General features: G+C 47.7%; 1 protein-coding gene across 1 annotated transcript in view; it reads right to left on the bottom strand.

The window, feature by feature from the left end:
• The window catches only part of FRMPD3 (FERM and PDZ domain containing 3), a 427,262-nt gene that overhangs the window by 57,104 nt on the left and 350,968 nt on the right, over window positions 1-19,190 (bottom strand). Inside the window, exons 12-13 of the mRNA XM_069748624.1 lie at window positions 458-581; window positions 291-380 (exon numbers count right to left, since the gene is read on the bottom strand). Of these exons, the coding sequence (XP_069604725.1) occupies window positions 291-380; window positions 458-581 (214 nt within the window). The remainder of the gene's footprint in view (window positions 1-290; window positions 381-457; window positions 582-19,190) is intronic.

Genomic DNA, 19,190 nt, shown 5'->3' with positions numbered 1-19,190 from the left:
CGGATAGCACATGTTCACGGCTTTTCTTCCATGCAGCTACTGTATGAGATAGGAGAAAATTAAAAAGCATCACCATTACAAACAATCAGACTGTAGCCACGGTGACATTTAGGTCCCTTTTCCTGCTATTCAATATATTACTCAAATTACGCAAACTCTTTCTTCATCTCAAAATCTTAACAGACGTTCTTGTTGGACTAATTATTTTTTGTTGGTACAATATGTAGACTGAAAGAAAGTACAATACAATCTGCATGGCGTCTGCGGACATAGCGGAGGCTGTGTGTTACCATGGCGACGGTGTTGAAGAGGACCCCAGCAAATGTTGGCAGCTCATTGAGGATACGAAGGTAGCGCAGCTTGGCTTGGATGACAGACATCTGTGTGAATGAGAAGGTTCACGTTACACGTCCACCAGTGGAACGCCAGCACAATCATTTGTCATTATATCCCTTACCTTGTTGCCGGATAATTGGTTTTGGTGGATTTTCAGATGTTGGGCCAATGCTTTGCGGAGAGATTTTTCTTTATAAACCTGTAAGAGGGACGGAGGAAGGAAAGGTTCCAAGCCCCACTCTTTCCTAAAGGAACGCAAGACAAGAAGATTAGACAAGCCTCCTGACACTTCTTACCTTGATTTGTCACTACACGCACATACAAAAAACACACACATATATATATATATATATATATATATATATATATACACACCCACCCAAACACACATATATATATATAGACACACCCACCCAAACACATATATCTATATATATAATTGTCTAAGGGTTTTTCCGTCTGTCTGTCTGTCTGTCCTGGAAATCCCGGCTCTCTGATTGGTCGAGGCCGCCAGGCCTCGACCAATCAGAGACCGGCACAGCATCGACGTAGAAATCCCGCGTCTCTGATTGGTCGAGGCCTGGCGGCCTCGACCAATCAGCAACGGGCACAGCGACGATGATGTCATAAAGGACGTAGACATCTCACGTTTCTGATTCAGCGGGCACAGTATCGACGTAGATGTCATAATGGTTGCCATGGCGACGATGATGTCATAAAGGTTGCCTCGACCAATCAGCGACGGGCACAGTGTGCCGCGAATTCTGGAATCATCATTGTCCATATACTACGGGGACATGAATATTCTAGAATACCCGATGCGTTAGAATCGGGCCACAATCTAGTATATATATATATATATATATATATATATATATATATATATATATACACACACACACACACCCAAACACACATATATATATATACTGAAGAGCCCGGCGTTGCCTGGGCATAGTAAATATCTGTGGTTAGTTATAGCACCTAATGTCTCTTATTTTCCCATCATGCCTCATTTTCTCCCTTACACCTCTCATTTTCCCCTCACTCCTCTCATAACCCCCTAACACTTGTCATTTCGACCTCACATCTGTCATTTTCCGATCACACCACTATTTTCCCTCACTCCTCTCATTTTGCACTCACACCTTTTCATTTTCACCTCACACCCCTCATTTTCACCTCAGTATATACATGTTTGTCATCTCCCTTATATATATTATACACCTGTATGTCTTCTCTTGTATATAGTATATACCTGTATGTCATCTCCCCTGTAAATAGTATACACCTGCTGTATGTCATCTCCTCCTGTATATTGTATATACCCATGTGTCATCTCCTATATTATATACCTGTATGTCATCTCTTCTGTATATACTATATACCTGTATGTCATCTCCTCCTATATATAGTATATACATGTATGTCATCTCCTGTATATAGTATATACCTGTATGTCATCTCCCCTGTATATAGTATATATCTGCTGTATGTCATCTCCTCTATATACCTATGTCATCTCCTCTTTTATATAGTATATACCTGTATGTCATCTCGTCCTGTATATAGTATGTACCTGTAAGTCATCTCCTGTATATAGTATATACCTGTGTATCCTCTGCTCCTGTATACAGTATATACCTGTGTGTCATCTCCTCCAGTATATAGTGTATATACCTGTGTCATCTCCACTGTATATAGTATATACTTGTGTGTCATCGCCCCTGTATATAGTATGTACCTGTATGTCATCTCCCCTGTATATGGTATATACCAGGCTGTCATCTCCTCTTGTATATAGTATATATGTGTCATCTCCTCCTGTATATAGTATATTCCTGTGTGTCATCTGCTCCTGTATATAGTATATACCTGTGTGTCATCTGCTCCTGTATATAGTATATAACTGTGTGTCATCTGCTCCTGTATATAGTATATACCTGTGTGTCATCTGCTCCTGTATATAGTATATACCTGTGTCATCTGCTCCTGTATATAGTATATACCTGTGTGTCATCTGCTCCTGTATATAGTATATACCTGTGTGTCATCTGCTCCTGTATATAGTATATGCCTGTGTGTCATCTGCTCCTGTATATAGTATATGCCTGTGTGTCATCTGCTCCTGTATATAGTATATACCTGTGTCATCTGCTCCTGTATATAGTATATACCTGTGTGTCATCTGCTCCTGTATATAGTATATACCTGTGTGTCATCTGCTCCTGTATATAGTATATACCTGTGTGTCATCTGCTCCTGTATATAGTATATACCTGTGTGTCATCTGCTCCTGTATATAGTATATACCTGTGTGTCATCTGCTCCTGTATATAGTATATACCTGTGTGTCATCTGCTCCTGTATATAGTATATACCTGTGTGTCATCTGCTCCTGTATATAGTATATACCTGTGTGTCATCTGCTCCTGTATATAGTATATACCTGTGTGTCATCTGCTCCTGTATATAGTATATACCTGTGTGTCATCTGCTCCTGTATATAGTATATACCTGTGTGTCATCTGCTCCTGTATATAGTATATACCTGTGTGTCATCTGCTCCTGTATATAGTATATACCTGTGTGTCATCTGCTCCTGTATATAGTATATACCTGTGTGTCATCTGCTCCTGTATATAGTATATACCTGTGTGTCATCTGCTCCTGTATATAGTATATACCTGTGTGTCATCTGCTCCTGTATATAGTATATACCTGTGTGTCATCTGCTCCTGTATATAGTATATACCTGTGTGTCATCTGCTCCTGTATATAGTATATACCTGTGTGTCATCTGCTCCTGTATATAGTATATACCTGTGTGTCATCTGCTCCTGTATATAGTATATACGTGTGTCATCTGCTCCTGTATATAGTATATACCTGTGTGTCATCTGCTCCTGTATATAGTATATACCTGTGTCATCTGCTCCTGTATATAGTATATACCTGTGTGTCATCTGATCCTGTATATAGTATATACCTGTGTGTCATCTGATCCTTTATATAGTATATACGTGTGTCATCTGCTCCTGTATATAGTATATACGTGTGTCATCTGCTCCTGTACATAGTATATACCTGTGTGTCATCTGCTCCTGTATATCAGTATTTTTACCTCAGTATTTGTAAGCTAAATTGGCAGCCTGATAAATCCCCAGCCAACAGGAAGCCCTCCCCCCTGGCAGTATATATTAGCTCACACATACACATAATACAGGTCATGTGACTGACAGCTGCCGTATTTCCTATATGGTACATTTGTTGCTCTTGTAGTTTGTCTGCTTATTAATCAGATTTTTAGTTTTGAAGGATACCAGACTTGTGTGTGTTTTAGGGCGAGTTTCATGTTTCAAGTTGTGTGTTGAGTTGCGTGTGGCGACATGCATGTACTGACTTTTGTGAGATGAGTTTTGTATGGCGACATGCGTGTAGCAACTTTTTGTGTGTCGAGTTGCATGTGACAGGTTAGTGTAGCAAGTTGTGTGCAGCAAGTTTTGCCCATGGCGAGTTTTGCACGTGGCGAGTTTTATGTGTGGTGCATTTTGAGTATGTGCAAGTTTTGTGTGAGGCAATTTTTGCATGTGTTGAAACTTTTGTGCATGTGGCAAGTTTTGCGTGTGGCGAGTTTTCCATGAGGTGAGTTTTGCACGTGTGGCGAGTTTTGCGTGAGCCTAGTTTTGCATGTGGTGAGTTTTGTGCATGGCGAGTTTTGAGCGGCGACACGTGTTTCGACTTTTATGTGGCGAGGTTGGTGTATATGTGGTGAAATGGGTGGTATATGTGTTCAAGCACGTGGTAGTGTGTGGCACATTTTGTGTGTGTGTTCATATCCCCGTGTGTGGTGAGTATCCCATGTCGGGGTCCCACCTTAGCAACTGTACGGTATATACTCTTTGGCACCATCGCTCTCATTCTTTAAGTCCCCCTTGTTCACATCTGGCAGCTGTCAATTTGCCTCCCAACACTTTTCCTTTCACTTTTTCCCCATTATGTAGATAGGGGCAAAATTGTTTGGTGAATTGGAAAGCGCGGGGTTAAAATTTCACCTCACAACATAGCCTATGACGCTCTCAGGGTCCAGACGTGTGACTGTGCAAAATTTTGTGGCTGTAGCTGCGACGGTGCAGATGCCAATCCTGGACATACACACGCACACACGCACGCACGCGCACACACACACACACACACACACACACACATTCAGTTTTATATATTATATATATATATATATATATATATATATATATATACTACCTATTGAACCCGTTCTACGCCCGGGTGGCGAGCATTTATATTGGTATATGGTCTCCATCCTGGTATGTGCTGCTCCCATCTTGCTCCCCCATCCTGTCATGTGTTGCTCCATGCTGCGTCCCCATCCTGTCATGTGCTGCTCCATCCTGCGTCCCCATCCTGTCATGTGCTGCTGCGCCCCCATCCTGTCATGTGCTCCATCCTGCGTCCCCATCCTGTCATGTGCTGCTCCTTCCTGCGTCCCCATCTTGTCATGTGCTGCTTCACCCTGCGTCCCCATCCTGTCATGTGCTGTTCCAACCTGCGTCCCCATCCTGTCATGTGCTGCTCCCATCCTGCCCCCATCCTGTCATGTGGTGCTCCCATCGTGTGCAACCATTCTGTCATGTGCTGTTCCCATCCTGCGTCCCCATTTTGTCATGTGGTGCTCCCATCCTGTGCCCCCATTCTGTTGTAATGTGCTGCACCCATTCTGCCTGTTCCTGTTTCCATTCTGCCATATGTTGCTCCCATCTTTCTCTCTCCGGCTGTGCTGCCTGAGTGCGGCTGTGCTGCCTGAGTGCGGCTGTGCTGCCTGAGTGCGGCTGTACTTACTGCCTGAGTGCGGCACTGGCTATAATGGATACAGCACCCCTGCAGCCAGCACAGCGAGGACTGACTCCGCCCACTCGCGTCACTGGTCACATGCTGGTGACATCATCGAAGGACCTGGAGCTCCGCTGGGCTCTACATCTACCCGGACCGGAGCTGCAGAGCACGGAGCCCCCATGGCCGCTATATTATGGGGGATACATGGGTGTGTGGAGCCCCCATGGCCGGTATATTGGGGGGGATAAGTAAGTTCGGCTGCGTCACTCTTGTCCAGACTGTGCAGGCGCGCTGCGTCGCACTTGCGCAGTCTATACAGGCTTCGGACAGTGACGCTCCCACCGTTATGCTTTATACTAGCTATTGAACCCGTTCTATGCCCGGGTGGCGAGCATTTATATTGGTATATGGTCTCCATCCTGGTATGTGCTGCTCCCATCCTGTGTCCCCATCCTGTCATGCGCTGCTCCCATCCTGCGTCCTCATCCTGTCATGTGCTGCTCCCATCCTGCGTCCCCATCCTGTCATGCGCTGCTCCCATCCTGCTTCCCCATCCTGTCATGCGCTGCTCCCATCCTGCGTCCCCATCCTGTCATGCGCTGCTCCCATCCTGCGTCCCCATCCTGTCATGCGCTGCTCCCATCCTGCGTCCCCATCCTGTCATGCGCTGCTCCCATCCTGCGTCCCCATCCTGTCATGCGCTGCTCCCATCCTGCCTCCCCATCCTGTCATGCGCTGCTCCCATCCTGCCTCCCCATCCTGTCATGCGCTGCTCCCATCCTGCCTCCCCATCCTGTCATGCGCTGCTCCCATCCTGCCTCCCCATCCTGTCATGCGCTGCTCCCATCCTGCGTCCCCATCCTGTCATGCGCTGCTCCCATCCTGCGTCCCCATCCTGTCATGCGCTGCTCCCATCCTGCGTCCCCATCCTGTCATGCGCTGCTCCCATCCTGCGTCCCCATCCTGTCATGCGCTGCTCCCATCCTGCGTCCCCATCCTGTCATGCGCTGCTCCCATCCTGCGTCCCCATCCTGTCATGCGCTGCTCCCATCCTGCGTCCCCATCCTGTCATGCGTTGCTCCCATCCTGCGTCCCCATCCTGTCATGCGATGCTCCCATCCTGCGTCCCCATCCTGTCATGCGCTGCTCCCATCCTGCGTCCCCATCCTGTCATGCGCTGCTCCCATCCTGCGTCCCCATCCTGTCATGTGCTGCTCCCATCCTGCGTCCCCATCCTGTCATGTGCTGCACCCATCCTGCGTCCCCATCCTGTCTTGCGCTGCACCCATCCTGCGTCCCCATCCTGTCATGCGCTGCACCCATCCTGCGTCCCGATACTGTCTCTGACCCGCTGGGCGCCGAGTGCTGGGGGGCCTGAGCAGGCGGGGACACCGGCGCGCTGTGGGGGTCAGGTGCCGGTATCGCCGCCAGCTCAGGCCCCCCAGCACTTACTATATTCACCTGTCCTCCGTTCCACCGCTGTGAGCCGCCATCTTCCCGGTCCTCTGGCTGTGACTGGTCAGTCAGAGGGCGGCGCATTAACTGAAGGTCACAGGCCGAGGACCTGGAAGATGGCGGCGCACAGCGGTGGAACGGAGGACAGGTGAATATAGCCGATACTCACCCTCCTGGCGGTCCCTGCTTCTCTGTTGGAGATCGCGGTGTGCGTTCAGTGTGAACGCATACCGCGATCTCCCAGGAGCGTCACTCTGTGAGGCCCAGACTGCGCCGGCGCAGTCTATAAAGGCTTCGGACAGAGTGACGCTCCCAGCGTTATATTATAGATATATATCCATCCATCCATCCATCCATATGAAAAAGTTTGGGCACCCCTATTAATCTTAAGCTTAACCCCTTAGTGGCAGAGCCAATTTGGTACTTAATGACCAGGCCAATTTTTGCAATTCTGACCACTGTCACTTTATGAGGTTATAACTCTGGAACGCTTCAACGGATCCCGCTAATTCTGAGATTGTTTTTTCGTGACATATTGTACTTCATGTTAGTGGTAACATTTCTTCGATTTTACTTGCGATTATTTATGAAAAAAACGGAAATATGGCGAAAATTTTTAAAATTTTGCAATTTTCAAACTTTGTATTTTTATGCCCTTAAATCAGAGAGATATGTCACGAAAAATAGTTAACAAATAACATTTCCCACATGTCTACTTTACATCAGCACAATTTTGGAAACAAATTTTTTTTTTGTTAGGGAGTTGTAAGGGTTAAAAGTTGACCAGCAATTTCTCATTTTTACAACACCATTTTTTTTTAGGGACCACATCACATTTGAAGTCATTTTGAGGGGTCTATATGATAGAAAATAATGAAGTGTGACACCATTCTAAAAACTACACCCCTCAAGGTTCTCAAAACCACATTCAAGAAGTTTATTAACCCTTTACGTGCTTCACAGGAACTGAAACAATGTGGAAGGAAAAAATGAACATTTACCTTTTTTTTGCAAACATCTTGATTCAGAACCATTTTTTTTATTTTCACAAGTGTAAAAACAGAAATGGAACCATAAATTTTGTTATGCAATTTCTCCTGAATACGCCAATACCCCATATGTGGGTGTAAACCACTTTTTGGGCGCACCGCGGAACTTAGAAGTGAAAGAGCGCCGTTTGACTTTTTCAATGCAGAATTGGCTGGAATTGAGATCGGACGCCATGTCACGTTTAGAGAGCCCCTGATGTGCCTAAACAGTGGATACTCCCCACAAGTGACACCATTTTGGAAACTAGACCCCTTAAGGAACTTATCTAGATGTGGGGCGAGCACTTTGAACCCCCATGTGCTTCACAGAAGTTTATAACGTAGAGCCGTGAAAAAAAAAATTGCATTTTTTCTACAAAAATGATCTTTTTGCCCACAAATTTTTATTTTCACAAGGGTAACAGGAGAAATTAGACCACTAAAGTTGTTGTGCAATTTCTCCTGAGTACGTCGATACCCAATATGTGGGGGTAAACCACTGTTTGGGCGCACCGCAGAGCTTGGAAGAGAAGGAGTGCCGTTTTACTTTTTCAATGTAGAATTGGCTGGAATTGAGATCGGACGCCATGTCGCGTTTGGAGAGCCCCTGATGTGCCTAAACAGTAGAAATCCCCCACAAGTGACCCCATTTTAGAAACTAGACCCCCCATGGAACTTATCTAGATGTGTGGTGAGAACCTTGAATGCCCAAGTGCTTCACAGAAGTTTAGAATGCAGAGTCGTGAAAATAAAAAATATTTTTTTTTTCACAAAAAAGATATTGTAGCCCCCAAGTTTTTATTTTCACAAGGGTAACAAGAGAAATTGGACCCCAGAAATTGTCCAATTTATCCCGAGTACGCTGAAGCCCCATATGTGGGGGTAACCCACTGTTTGGGCGCACGGCAGAGCTCAGAAGGGAGGGAGCACCATTTGACTTTTTGAGCGCAAAATTGGCTGTCGTGTTTGGAGACCCCCTGATGTACCTAAACAGTGGAAACCCCCCAATTCTAGCTCCAACCCTAACCCCAACACACCCCTAACCCTAATCCCAACCTGATCCATAATCCTAATCACTAACCCTAACCATAATCACAACCCTTACCCCAAAACAACCCTAATGTCAACCCTAACCAAAACCCTAATCAAAACCCTAAATCCAACACACCCCTAATCCTAATCTCAACCCTAACCTCAAACCTAACCCTAATCCCAATACACCCCTAATCACAACCCTAACCTTAACCCTAATCCCAAACCTAACCCTAATCCCAAGCGTAACCCTAATGCCAACCCTAACCCTAATACCAACCCTAATCCCAACTCTAGCCCTAACTTTAGCCCCAACCCTAGCCCTAACTTTAGCCCCAACCCTAACCCTAGCCCTAAGGCTACTTTCACACTTGCGTCGTTTGGCATTTCGTCGCAATCCGTCGTTTTGGACAAGAAACGGATCCTGCAAATGTGCCCGCAGGATGCGTTTTTTGCCCATAGACTTGTATTGCCGACGGATCGTGACGGATGGCCACACGTCGCGTCCGTCGTGCACTGGATCAGTTGTGTTTTGGCGGAGCATCGGCACAAAAAAACGTTCAATGAAACGTTTTTTTGTACGTCGCATCCGCCATTTCTGACCGCGCATGCGTGGCCGTAACTCCGCCCCCTCCTCCCCAGGACATAGATTGGGCAGCGGATGCGTTGAAAAACTACAGCTGCTGCCCACGTTGTGCACAATTTTCACAACGTGCGTCGGTATGTCGGGCCGACGCATTGCGACGGCCCCGTACCGACGTAAGTGTGAAAGAAGCCTAACCCTAAATTTAGCCCCAACCCTAACCCTAAATTTAGCCCCAACCCTAACCCTAGCCCTAACCCTAACCCTACCCCTACCCCTAACCTACCCCTAACCCTACCCCTAACCCTACCCCTAACCCTATCCCTAACCCTACCCCTAACCCTAACCCTACCCCTAACCCTAATTTTAGCCCCAACTGCTGTTCTCCTGCCGGCCGGCAGATGGAGACAGATGGCGGGCGCACTGGGCATGCGCCCGCCATTTTCTTCTGCCGGCGGCCAGGAGGAGCAGCAAGAGGATCCAGGGACACAGGTGAGTATTGTAGGGTCCCCGAATCCCCCTATTTCTCTGTCCTCTGATGTGCGATCACATCAGAGGACAGAGAATTACACTTTACTTTTTTTTTTTTTTTTTTGCGGTCGCCGGTAAACAGTTAATTACCGGCGATCGCAAAACAGGGGTCGGTAAAACCGACCCCGATCATGCTCTTTGGGGTCTCGGCTACCCCCGGCAGCCGAGACCCCAAAGATTCTCCCGGTGCCGGCCGGCGCATGGGCCCGCCATTTTGAAGATGGCAGCGCCCACCGGGAGACACAAGGAGCATCGGGGGAGCTAGGTGAGTATTGGGGGGCCACCTGGGACCCCTTTTCTCTGTCCTCCGATGTGCGATCACATCGGAGGACAGAGAAATTAAAAAGAGATCGCGTGTTTTTTTTTTTGCGATCGCCGGTAAACGGTTAATTACCGGCGATCGCAAATGCGGGGTGGGTTAAAAAAACCCCGAATCATGTTCTCTGGGGTCTCGGCTACCCCCGGCAGCCGAGACCCCGGAGAAAATCGGCCTCTGGGGGGCGCTATTTACTTTTTCCACAGCGCCGTTAATTAACGGCGCTGTGGTTTAAGTACCCTTAGCGGCCGCCGTTAAAAGGCGTATCGGCGGTCGCTAAGGGGTTAATGTTTTATAAAAATTGTTTTTTTTTTGCAACAGCTATTTTTCAGTTTCATATATCTAATAACTGTTGGACACAGTAATGTTTCTGCCTTGAAATGAGGTTTATTGTACTAACAGAAAATGTGCAATCTGCATTCAAACAAAATTTGACAGGTGTGGGCACCCTTATCATTTTCTTGTTTTAACCCCTTTCTGACCTCGGACGGGATAGTACATCCGAGGTCAGAAGCCCCGCTTTGATGCGGGCTCCGGCGGTGAGCCCGCAACAAAGACGGGACATGTCAGCTGTTTTGAACAGCTGACATGTTCCCGCAATAGGCGCGGGCAGAATCGCGATCTGCCCGCACCTATTAACTAGTTAAATGCCGCTGTCAAACGCAGACAGGGGCATTTAACTACCGCATCCGGCCAGGCGGCCGGAAATGACGGCATCGCCGACCCCCGTCACATGATCGGAGGTCGGCGATGCTTCAGTATTGTAACCATAGAGGTCCTTGAGACCTCTATGGTTACAGATCCCTGGCAGCTGTGAGCGCCACCCTGTGGACGGCGCTCACAGCACACCTGATTTTCTGCTACATAGCAGCGAACAGCAGATCGCTGCTATGTAGCAGAGCTGATCGTGCTGTGCCTGCTTCTAGCCTCCCATGGAGGCTATTGAATCATGGCAAAAGTAAAAAAAAAAAGTAAAAAAAAAATGTGAAAAAAATAAAAAAAATATAAAAGTTTAAATCACCCCCCTTTCGCCCCAATCGAAATAAATCAATAAAAAGAAATCAAACCTACACATATTTGGTATCGCCGCGTTCAGAATCGCCCGATCTATCAATATAAAACAGCATTAACCTGATCGCTAAACAGCGTAGCGATAAAAAAAATTAGAAACGCCAGAAATACGTTTTTTTGGTCGCCGTGACATTGCATTAAAATGCAATAACGGGCGATCAAAAGAATGTATCTGCACCAAAATGCTATCCTTAAAAACGCCAGCTCGGCACGCAAAAAATAAGCCCTCAATCAACCCCAGATCATGAAAAATGGAGACTAGGGTTGAGCGAAACGGGTCGTTCATTTTCAAAAGTCGCCGACTTTTGGCAAAGTCGGGTTTCATGAAACCCGATCCGACCCCTGTGCGGGGTCGGCCATGCGGTACGCGACTTTCGCGCCAAAGTCGCGTTTCAATTACGCGAAAAGCGCCATTTCTCAGCCAATGAAGGTAAACGCAGAGTGTGGGCAGCGTGATGACATAGGTCCTGGTCCCCACCATCTTAGAGAAGGGCATTGCAGTGATTGGCTTGCTGTCCGCGGCGTCACAGGGGCTATAAAGGGGCGTTCCCGCCGACCGCCATGTTACTGCTGCTGATCTGAGCTTAGGGAGAGGTTGCTGCCGCTTCGTCAGAAGCAGGGATAGCGTTAGACAGGGTCCATTAACCACCAAACCGCTTGTGCTGTAGCGATTTCCACTGCCCAACACCACCTTCGGTGTGCAGGGACAGTGGAAGCTACATTTTTTTTTTTTTCCTCAGCGCTGTAGCTCATTGGGCTGCCCTAGAAGGCTCCCTGATAGCTGCATTGCTGTGTGTACGCCGCTGTGCAAACCAACTGCTTTTTTCAAAGCACAAATCCTCTTGTTCCTTCCTTTCTGCACAGCTATCTTGTTTGTTTGTCCACACTTTTTATTTAATTTGTGCATCAGTCCACTCCTTATTGCTGCCTGCCATACCTGGCTGAGATTACTGCAGGGAGATAGTAATTGAAGGACAGTTCCTTTTTTTTTTTTTTTTGTGGGAGATTAAGATTGGCATTTCTGCTAGAGTGCCATCCCTGTCTGTGTCATCTCTCACTCAGTGGGCCATAGAAAGCCTATTTATTTTTTTGCTTGATTTGGGTTCTAAAATCTACCTGAAAAAAATCACTACATCAATCAGTGGGAGAAAAATATTGGCCTCAGGGCTTGTGTGCCACTCCTTACTCCTGTGTGTGCCATCTCTCACTCAGTGGGCCATAGAAAGCCTATTTATTTTTTTGCTTGATTTGGGTTCCAAAATCTACCTGAAAAAATCACAACATCAATCAGTGGGAGATAAATATTGGCCTCTGGGCTTGTGTGCCACTCCTGACTCCTGTGGGCGTCCTCTCTCACTCAGTGGGCCATAGAAAGCCTATTTTTTTTTTATTTGTTTTCTAAATTCTCCCTGAAACAATAATTTCATTTTATTTGGTTTATAAATTCTTCCTTAAAAAATCATTTTTTTTTATTATTTTTTTTTTCTAAAGTCTCCCTGTTAAAAAAAAAAAAAAAAAAAACAAATCAGTGGGAGATTAATATTTACATTTGCGCTTCAGTGACAGTCCTGCGTGTGTGGCATCTCTCTCATTTGTTGCCACCAACAACAGAGTGTGTAACATTGTGCCTGATTTTCGTTGTGGTCTCACCCACCTGTAAAGGGGTAGCTAAATCATACTGAAGTTATAGCTCACCGTGTAAGTTGTGTGACAGCAACAAATACCGTTAGTTTGGTAACGTTTTTAAAAAAAATGAGGAAGTCTGGTGGAAGAGGTCGTGGCCGGGGGCGTTCATTGTCAGCTGGTAATGAGGGTAGTGGTAGTGGTGGAGCATCAGGTGGTCGTGGGAAAAAAAATATTGCACCTAAGTCTGGAGCTGTGGAGCCAGGTTCGTCGTCTGGTTACACAAGGCCTCGAACGCTCCCTTTTCTGGGAGTAGGAAAACCGCTTTTAAAGCCGGAGCAGCAAGAGCAAGTTTTGGCTTATCTTGCTGACTCAGCCTCTAGCTCTTTTGCCGCCTCTAGCTCTTTTGCCTCCTCTAGTGAAACTGGTAAAAGTAAAAGCAGCGCGTCGTTAGTGGATGTTCACGGTCAGGGACAAGTCGCTTCCTTGTCCTCTTCAGCAAAAACAACAACAGAGAAGAATGCAGCAGGCGACACAACGGGTTACTCCATGGAGCTCTTTACACATACCGTCCCTGGCTTAGAAAGTGAAGCAGTTAACAGTCCATGCCCATTACAAGTTGAATCTGACATGGAGTGCACTGATGCACAGCCACAGCCAGACTACTATGCTGGTCCTTTGACTCAGACCACAACATTGCCCTCGCAGGGTGCTGATCAAGAATCAGACCCTGATGAGACTATGTTGCCCCATCACGAACGCTATACCACCGACCGACACGGTGACACAGACGAAGTTGCACACGAGCTACAAGAAGAGGTAATAGATGACCCAGTTCTTGACCCCGATTGGCAGCCATTGGGGGAACAGGGTGCAGGCGGCAGCAGTTCTGAAGCGGAGGAGGAGGGGCCGCAGCAGGCATCAACATCGCAACAGGTTCCATCTGCCGGGCCCGTATCTTGCCCAAAACGCGTGGCAAAGTCAAAACCTGTTGGAGGACAGCATGGCCATCCGGTTAAAGCTCAGTCTGCAATGCCTGAAAAGGTATCCGATGCTAGAAAGAGTGCAGTCTGGCATTTTTTTAAACAACATCCAATTGATCAGCGCAAAGTCATCTGTCAAAAATGTTCAACTACCTTAAGCAGAGGGCAGAATCTGAAAAGTCTCAATACAAGTTGCATGCATAGACATTTAACCACCATGCATTTGCAAGCCTGGACTAACTACCAAACGTCCCTTAAGGTTGTAGCACCCTCGGCCAATGAAGCTAGTCATCAACGCAACATCCCTTCCGGCAGTGTAGGGCCACCATTTTCTGCACCACCTGCAGTATCTGTGCAGGTTTCTTTGCCAGGCCAAAGCAGTCAGGGTCAGGGAATCACCAGTTTCGTAGTAGGAAACACTGCATCTAGGGCACCGGCGGCAACAATACCATCTCCCACCGTCTCTCAGTCTGCCATGTCCACCGGCACCCCCGCTAGTTCCACGATCTCCAGCTCTCCAGTCCAGCTCACCCTACATGAGACTATGGTTAGAAAAAGGAAGTACTTAGCCTCGCATCCGCGTACACAGGGTTTGAACGCCCACATAGCTAGACTAATCTCGTTAGAGATGATGCCCTACCGGTTAGTTGAAAGCGAAGCTTTCAAAGCCCTGATGGACTACGCTGTACCACGCTACGAGCTACCCAGTCGACACTTTTTTTCCAGAAAAGCCATCCCAGCCCTCCACCAGCATGTTAAAGAGCGCATCGTCCATGCACTCAGGCAATGTGTGAGCACAAAGGTGCACCTGACAACAGATGCATGGACCAGTAGGCATGGCCAGGGACATTACGTGTCCATCACGGCACACTGGGTAAATGTGGTGGATGCAGGGTCCACAGGGGACAGCAAGTTTGGGACAGTTCTGCCTAGCCCACGGTCTAGGAAACAGTTGGCTGTAGCCGTTCGCACCCCCTCCTCCTCCTCCTCGTCCTCCTGCAGAAGCGAGACCTCGTCCACAGACCGCAGTCGCACAACCACTCCATCCGCAGCTGCCACTGTTGCACACCAGGTCTCCCATTATGGGGCAGCTACTGGCAAACGTCAGCAGGCTGTATTGGCTATGAAGTGTTTGGGCGACAACAGACACACCGCTGAAGTTCTGTCCGAGTTCTTGCAGAAAGAAACGCAGTCGTGGCTGGGCACTGTAGATCTTGAGGCAGGCAAGGTAGTGAGTGATAACGGAAGGAATTTCATGGCTGCCATCTCCCTTTCCCAACTGAAACACATTCCTTGCCTGGCTCACACCTTAAACCTGGTGGTGCAGTGCTTCCTGAAAAGTTATCCGGGGTTATCCGACCTGCTCCTCAAAGTGCGTGGACTTTGCTCACATATCCGCCGTTCGCGCGTACGCTCCAGCCGTATGCAGACCTATCAGCGTTCTTTGAACCTTCCCCAGCATCGCCTAATCATAGACGTTGCAACAAGGTGGAACTCAACACTGCACATGCTTCAGAGACTGTGTGAACAGAGGCGGGCTGTTATGTTTTTGTGGGAGGATACACATACACGGGCAGGCAGTAGGATGGCAGACATGGAGTTGTCAGGTGTGCAGTGGTCGAAGATTCAAGACATGTGTCAAGTCCTTCAGTGTTTTGAGGAATGCACATGGCTGGTTAGTGCAGACAACGCCATAATAAGCATGAGCATCCCCCTAATGCGTCTGCTGATGCAAAGTTTGACGCACATAAAGGATCAGGCGTCTGCAGCTGAGGAAGAGGAAAGCCTTGATGACAGTCAGCCATTGTCTGGCCAGGGCAGTGTACAGGACGAGGTAGCGGGCGAACAGGAATAGGAGGATGATGGGGATGATTATATTTTTAATGAGGAAGCTTTTCCGGGGCCAGTGGAAATTGTTGGCGCGGCAAGGCCGGGTTCTGGTTTTTGGAGGGACACAAGTGACGTGGATTTGCCTGAAACTGCCCCTCAACCAAGCACAACCACAGATTTGAGAACTGGAACTTTGGGCCACATGGTGGATTATGCCTTACGTATCCTCAAAAGGGACACACGCATAACAAAAATGATGAACGATGACGATTACTGGTTGGCCTGCCTCCTTGATCCTCGCTATAAAGGCAAATTGCAAAATATAATGCCACATGAGAACTTGGAACTAATATTAGCAACCAAACAATCAACTCTTATTGACCGTTTGCTTCTGGCATTCCCTGCACACAGCGCCCGTGATCGTTCTAACACGAGCTGCAGGGGCCAGCAGACCAGAGGTGTTAGAGGGGCAGAAATCAGAAGTGGCGTTGGCCAGAGGGGTTTTCTGACCAGGTTGTGGAGTGATTTTGCTATGACCGCAGACAGGACAGGTACTGCAGCATCAATTCAAAGTGACAGGAGACAACATTTGTCCAGTATGGTTACTAACTATTTTTCATCCCTTATTGACGTTCTCCCTCAACCGTCATTCCCATTTGATTACTGGGCATCACAATTAGACACCTGGCCAGAATTGGCAGAATATGCATTGCAGGAGCTTGCTTGCCCGGCAGCTAGTGTCCTATCAGAAAGAGTATTCAGTGCTGCAGGTTCAATACTAACAGAAAAAAGGACTCGTCTGGCTACCCAAAATGTAGATGATCTAACCTTCATTAAAATGAACCACAACTGGATTTCGAAATCTTTTGCCCCACCTTGCCCGGCTGACACCTAGCTTTCCTATGTAAAGGTCTTGCCTGTGGACTATTCTGAACGACTTTTCCAATCTCGTAATTTGCAGCACCTGATTGTCCAGCATCCGACATGTTAACACCTCCCTAAATGGCCAAAGTCCCCACACGGGGCCGTGGTATCGCCACTTGGCGCCAGCTCCCGTGAGAGTACTGTTTGTCTGAAGAGGTGGGTGTGCCCGCTTTTGGTCGATGGCACTGCCACTAGGTCCCTCATAGTACAATAAAGTGTCTGGCGGTGGTGGTGCGCACCCAACGTCAGACACACCGTTGTAATATGAGGGGCCCTGGGCCTGTACCGCCGGCCACAAGACAGTCCCCCCCCCCCCCAGGTCAAACAGTGCTCTACCACTTGCAAAATTTTCTCTCACAGCTCCACCAATGTTTAGTCTATGCGCTGACATCCTTCAATGCCTGGCACTGTCAATACCATTGTATTGACATTTTTCTTATGTTAGGCCTTCGAAGCCTGTCTGCGGCCCGTTCTTTCCACTACTACTACACTGACCTGGCTACTGCCGCCCGTGTTCCCCTGGAACCAATTTTAAATTGCCTACAGCCAGCCCAATTTATTATGTTAGGGCTTCGAAGCCTGTCTGCGGTCCCTCCTTCCACTAGGCCTCCACTGACCTGTCTACTGCTGCCCGTGTTCCACTGGAACCAATTTTAAATTGCCTACAGCCAGCCCAATTTATTATGTTAGGGCTTCGAAGCCTGTCTGCGGTCCCTCCTTCCACTAGGCCTCCACTGACCTGTCTACTGCCGCCCGTGTTCCCCTAGAACCAATTTTAAATTGCCTACAGCCAGCCCAATTTATTATGTTAGGGCTTCGAAGCCTGTCTGCGGTCCCTCCTTCCACTAGGCCTCCACTGACCTGTCTACTGCTGCCCGGGTTCCCCTGGAACCAATTTTAAATTGCCTACAGCCCAATTTTTGTTATGTTAGGCCTTCGAAGCCTGTCTGCGGCCCGTTCTTTCCACTACTACTACACTGACCTGGCTACTGCCGCCCGTGTTCCCCTGGAACCAATTTTAAATTGCCTACAGCCAGCCCAATTTATTATGTTAGGGCTTCGAAGCCTGTCTGCGGTCCCTCCTTCCACTAGGCCTCCACTGACCTGTCTACTGCTGCCCGGGTTCCTCTGGAACCAATTTTAAATTGCCTACAGCCAGCCCAATTTATTATGTTAGGGCTTCGAAGCCTGTCTGCGGTCCCTCCTTCCACTAGGCCTCCACTGACCTGTCTACTGCTGTCCGTGTTCCCCTGGAACCAATTGTAAATTGCCTACATCCCAATTTTTGTTATGTTAGGCCTTCGAAGCCTGTCTGCGGCCCGTTCTTTCCACTACTACTACACTGACCAGGCCACTGCTGCCCGTGTTCCCCTGGAATCAATTTTAAATTGCCTACAGCCAGCCCAATTTATTATGTTAGGCCTTCAAAGCCTGTCTGCGGTCCCTCCTTCCACTAGGCCTCCACTGACCTGTCTACTGCTGCCCGGGTTCCCCTGGAACCAATTTTAAATTGCCTACAGCCAGCCCAATTTATTATGTTAGGGCTTCGAAGCCTGTCTGCGGTCCCTCCTTCCACTAGGCCTCCACTGACCTGTCTACTGCCGCCCGTGTTCCCCTGGAACCAATTTTAAATTGCCTACAGCCAGCCCAATTTATTATGTTAGGGCTTCGAAGCCTGTCTGCGGTCCCTCCTTCCACTAGGCCTCCACTGACCTGTCTACTGCTGCCCGGGTTCCCCTGGAACCAATTTTAAATTGCCTACAGCCAGCCCAATTTATTATGTTAGGGCTTCGAAGCCTGTCTGCGGTCCCTCCTTCCACTAGGCCTCCACTGACCTGTCTACTGCTGTCCGTGTTCCCCTGGAACCAATTGTAAATTGCCTACATCCCAAGTTTTGTTATGTTAGGCCTTCGAAGCCTGTCTGCGGCCCGTTCTTTCCACTACTACTACACTGACCAGGCCACTGCTGCCCGTGTTCCCCTGGAACCAATTTTAAATTGCCTACAGCCAGCCCAATTTATTATGTTAGGCCTTCAAAGCCTGTCTGCGGTCCCTCCTTCCACTAGGCCTCCACTGACCTGTCTACTGCTGCCCGTGTACCCCTTGAACCAACATCAGAAAATATAAAAATAAGTATTTTGCTTATAAAAAAGAAAATACTGGAGAGATATCAAATGCAGACATTTTAACATTAAAAACAAACACATACAACAAAAATCTGGTAACATAGTAACATAGTAACATAGTTAGTAAGGCCGAAAAAAGACATTTGTCCATCCAGTTCAGCCTATATTCCGTCATAATAAATCCCCAGATCTACGTCCTTTTACAGAACCTAATAATTGTATGATACAATATTGTTCTGCTCCAGGAAGACATCCAGGCCTCTCTTGAACCCCTCGACTGAGTTCGCCATCACCACCTCCTCAGGCAAGCAATTCCAGATTCTCACTGCCCTAACAGTAAAGAATCCTCTTCTATGTTGGTGGAAAAACCTTCTCTCCTCCAGACGCAAAGAATGCCCCCTTGTGCCCGTCACCTTCCTTGGTATAAACAGATCCTCAGCGAGATATTTGTATTGTCCCCTTATATACTTATACATGGTTATTAGATCGCCCCTCAGTCGT

Source organism: Ranitomeya imitator, chromosome 2 (assembly GCF_032444005.1).
Source record: "Ranitomeya imitator isolate aRanImi1 chromosome 2, aRanImi1.pri, whole genome shotgun sequence".
Lineage (NCBI taxonomy): Eukaryota > Metazoa > Chordata > Amphibia > Anura > Dendrobatidae > Ranitomeya > Ranitomeya imitator.
Note: the sequence above shows the minus strand (reverse complement) of the source record. Positions and strands in the feature narration are given on the sequence as shown.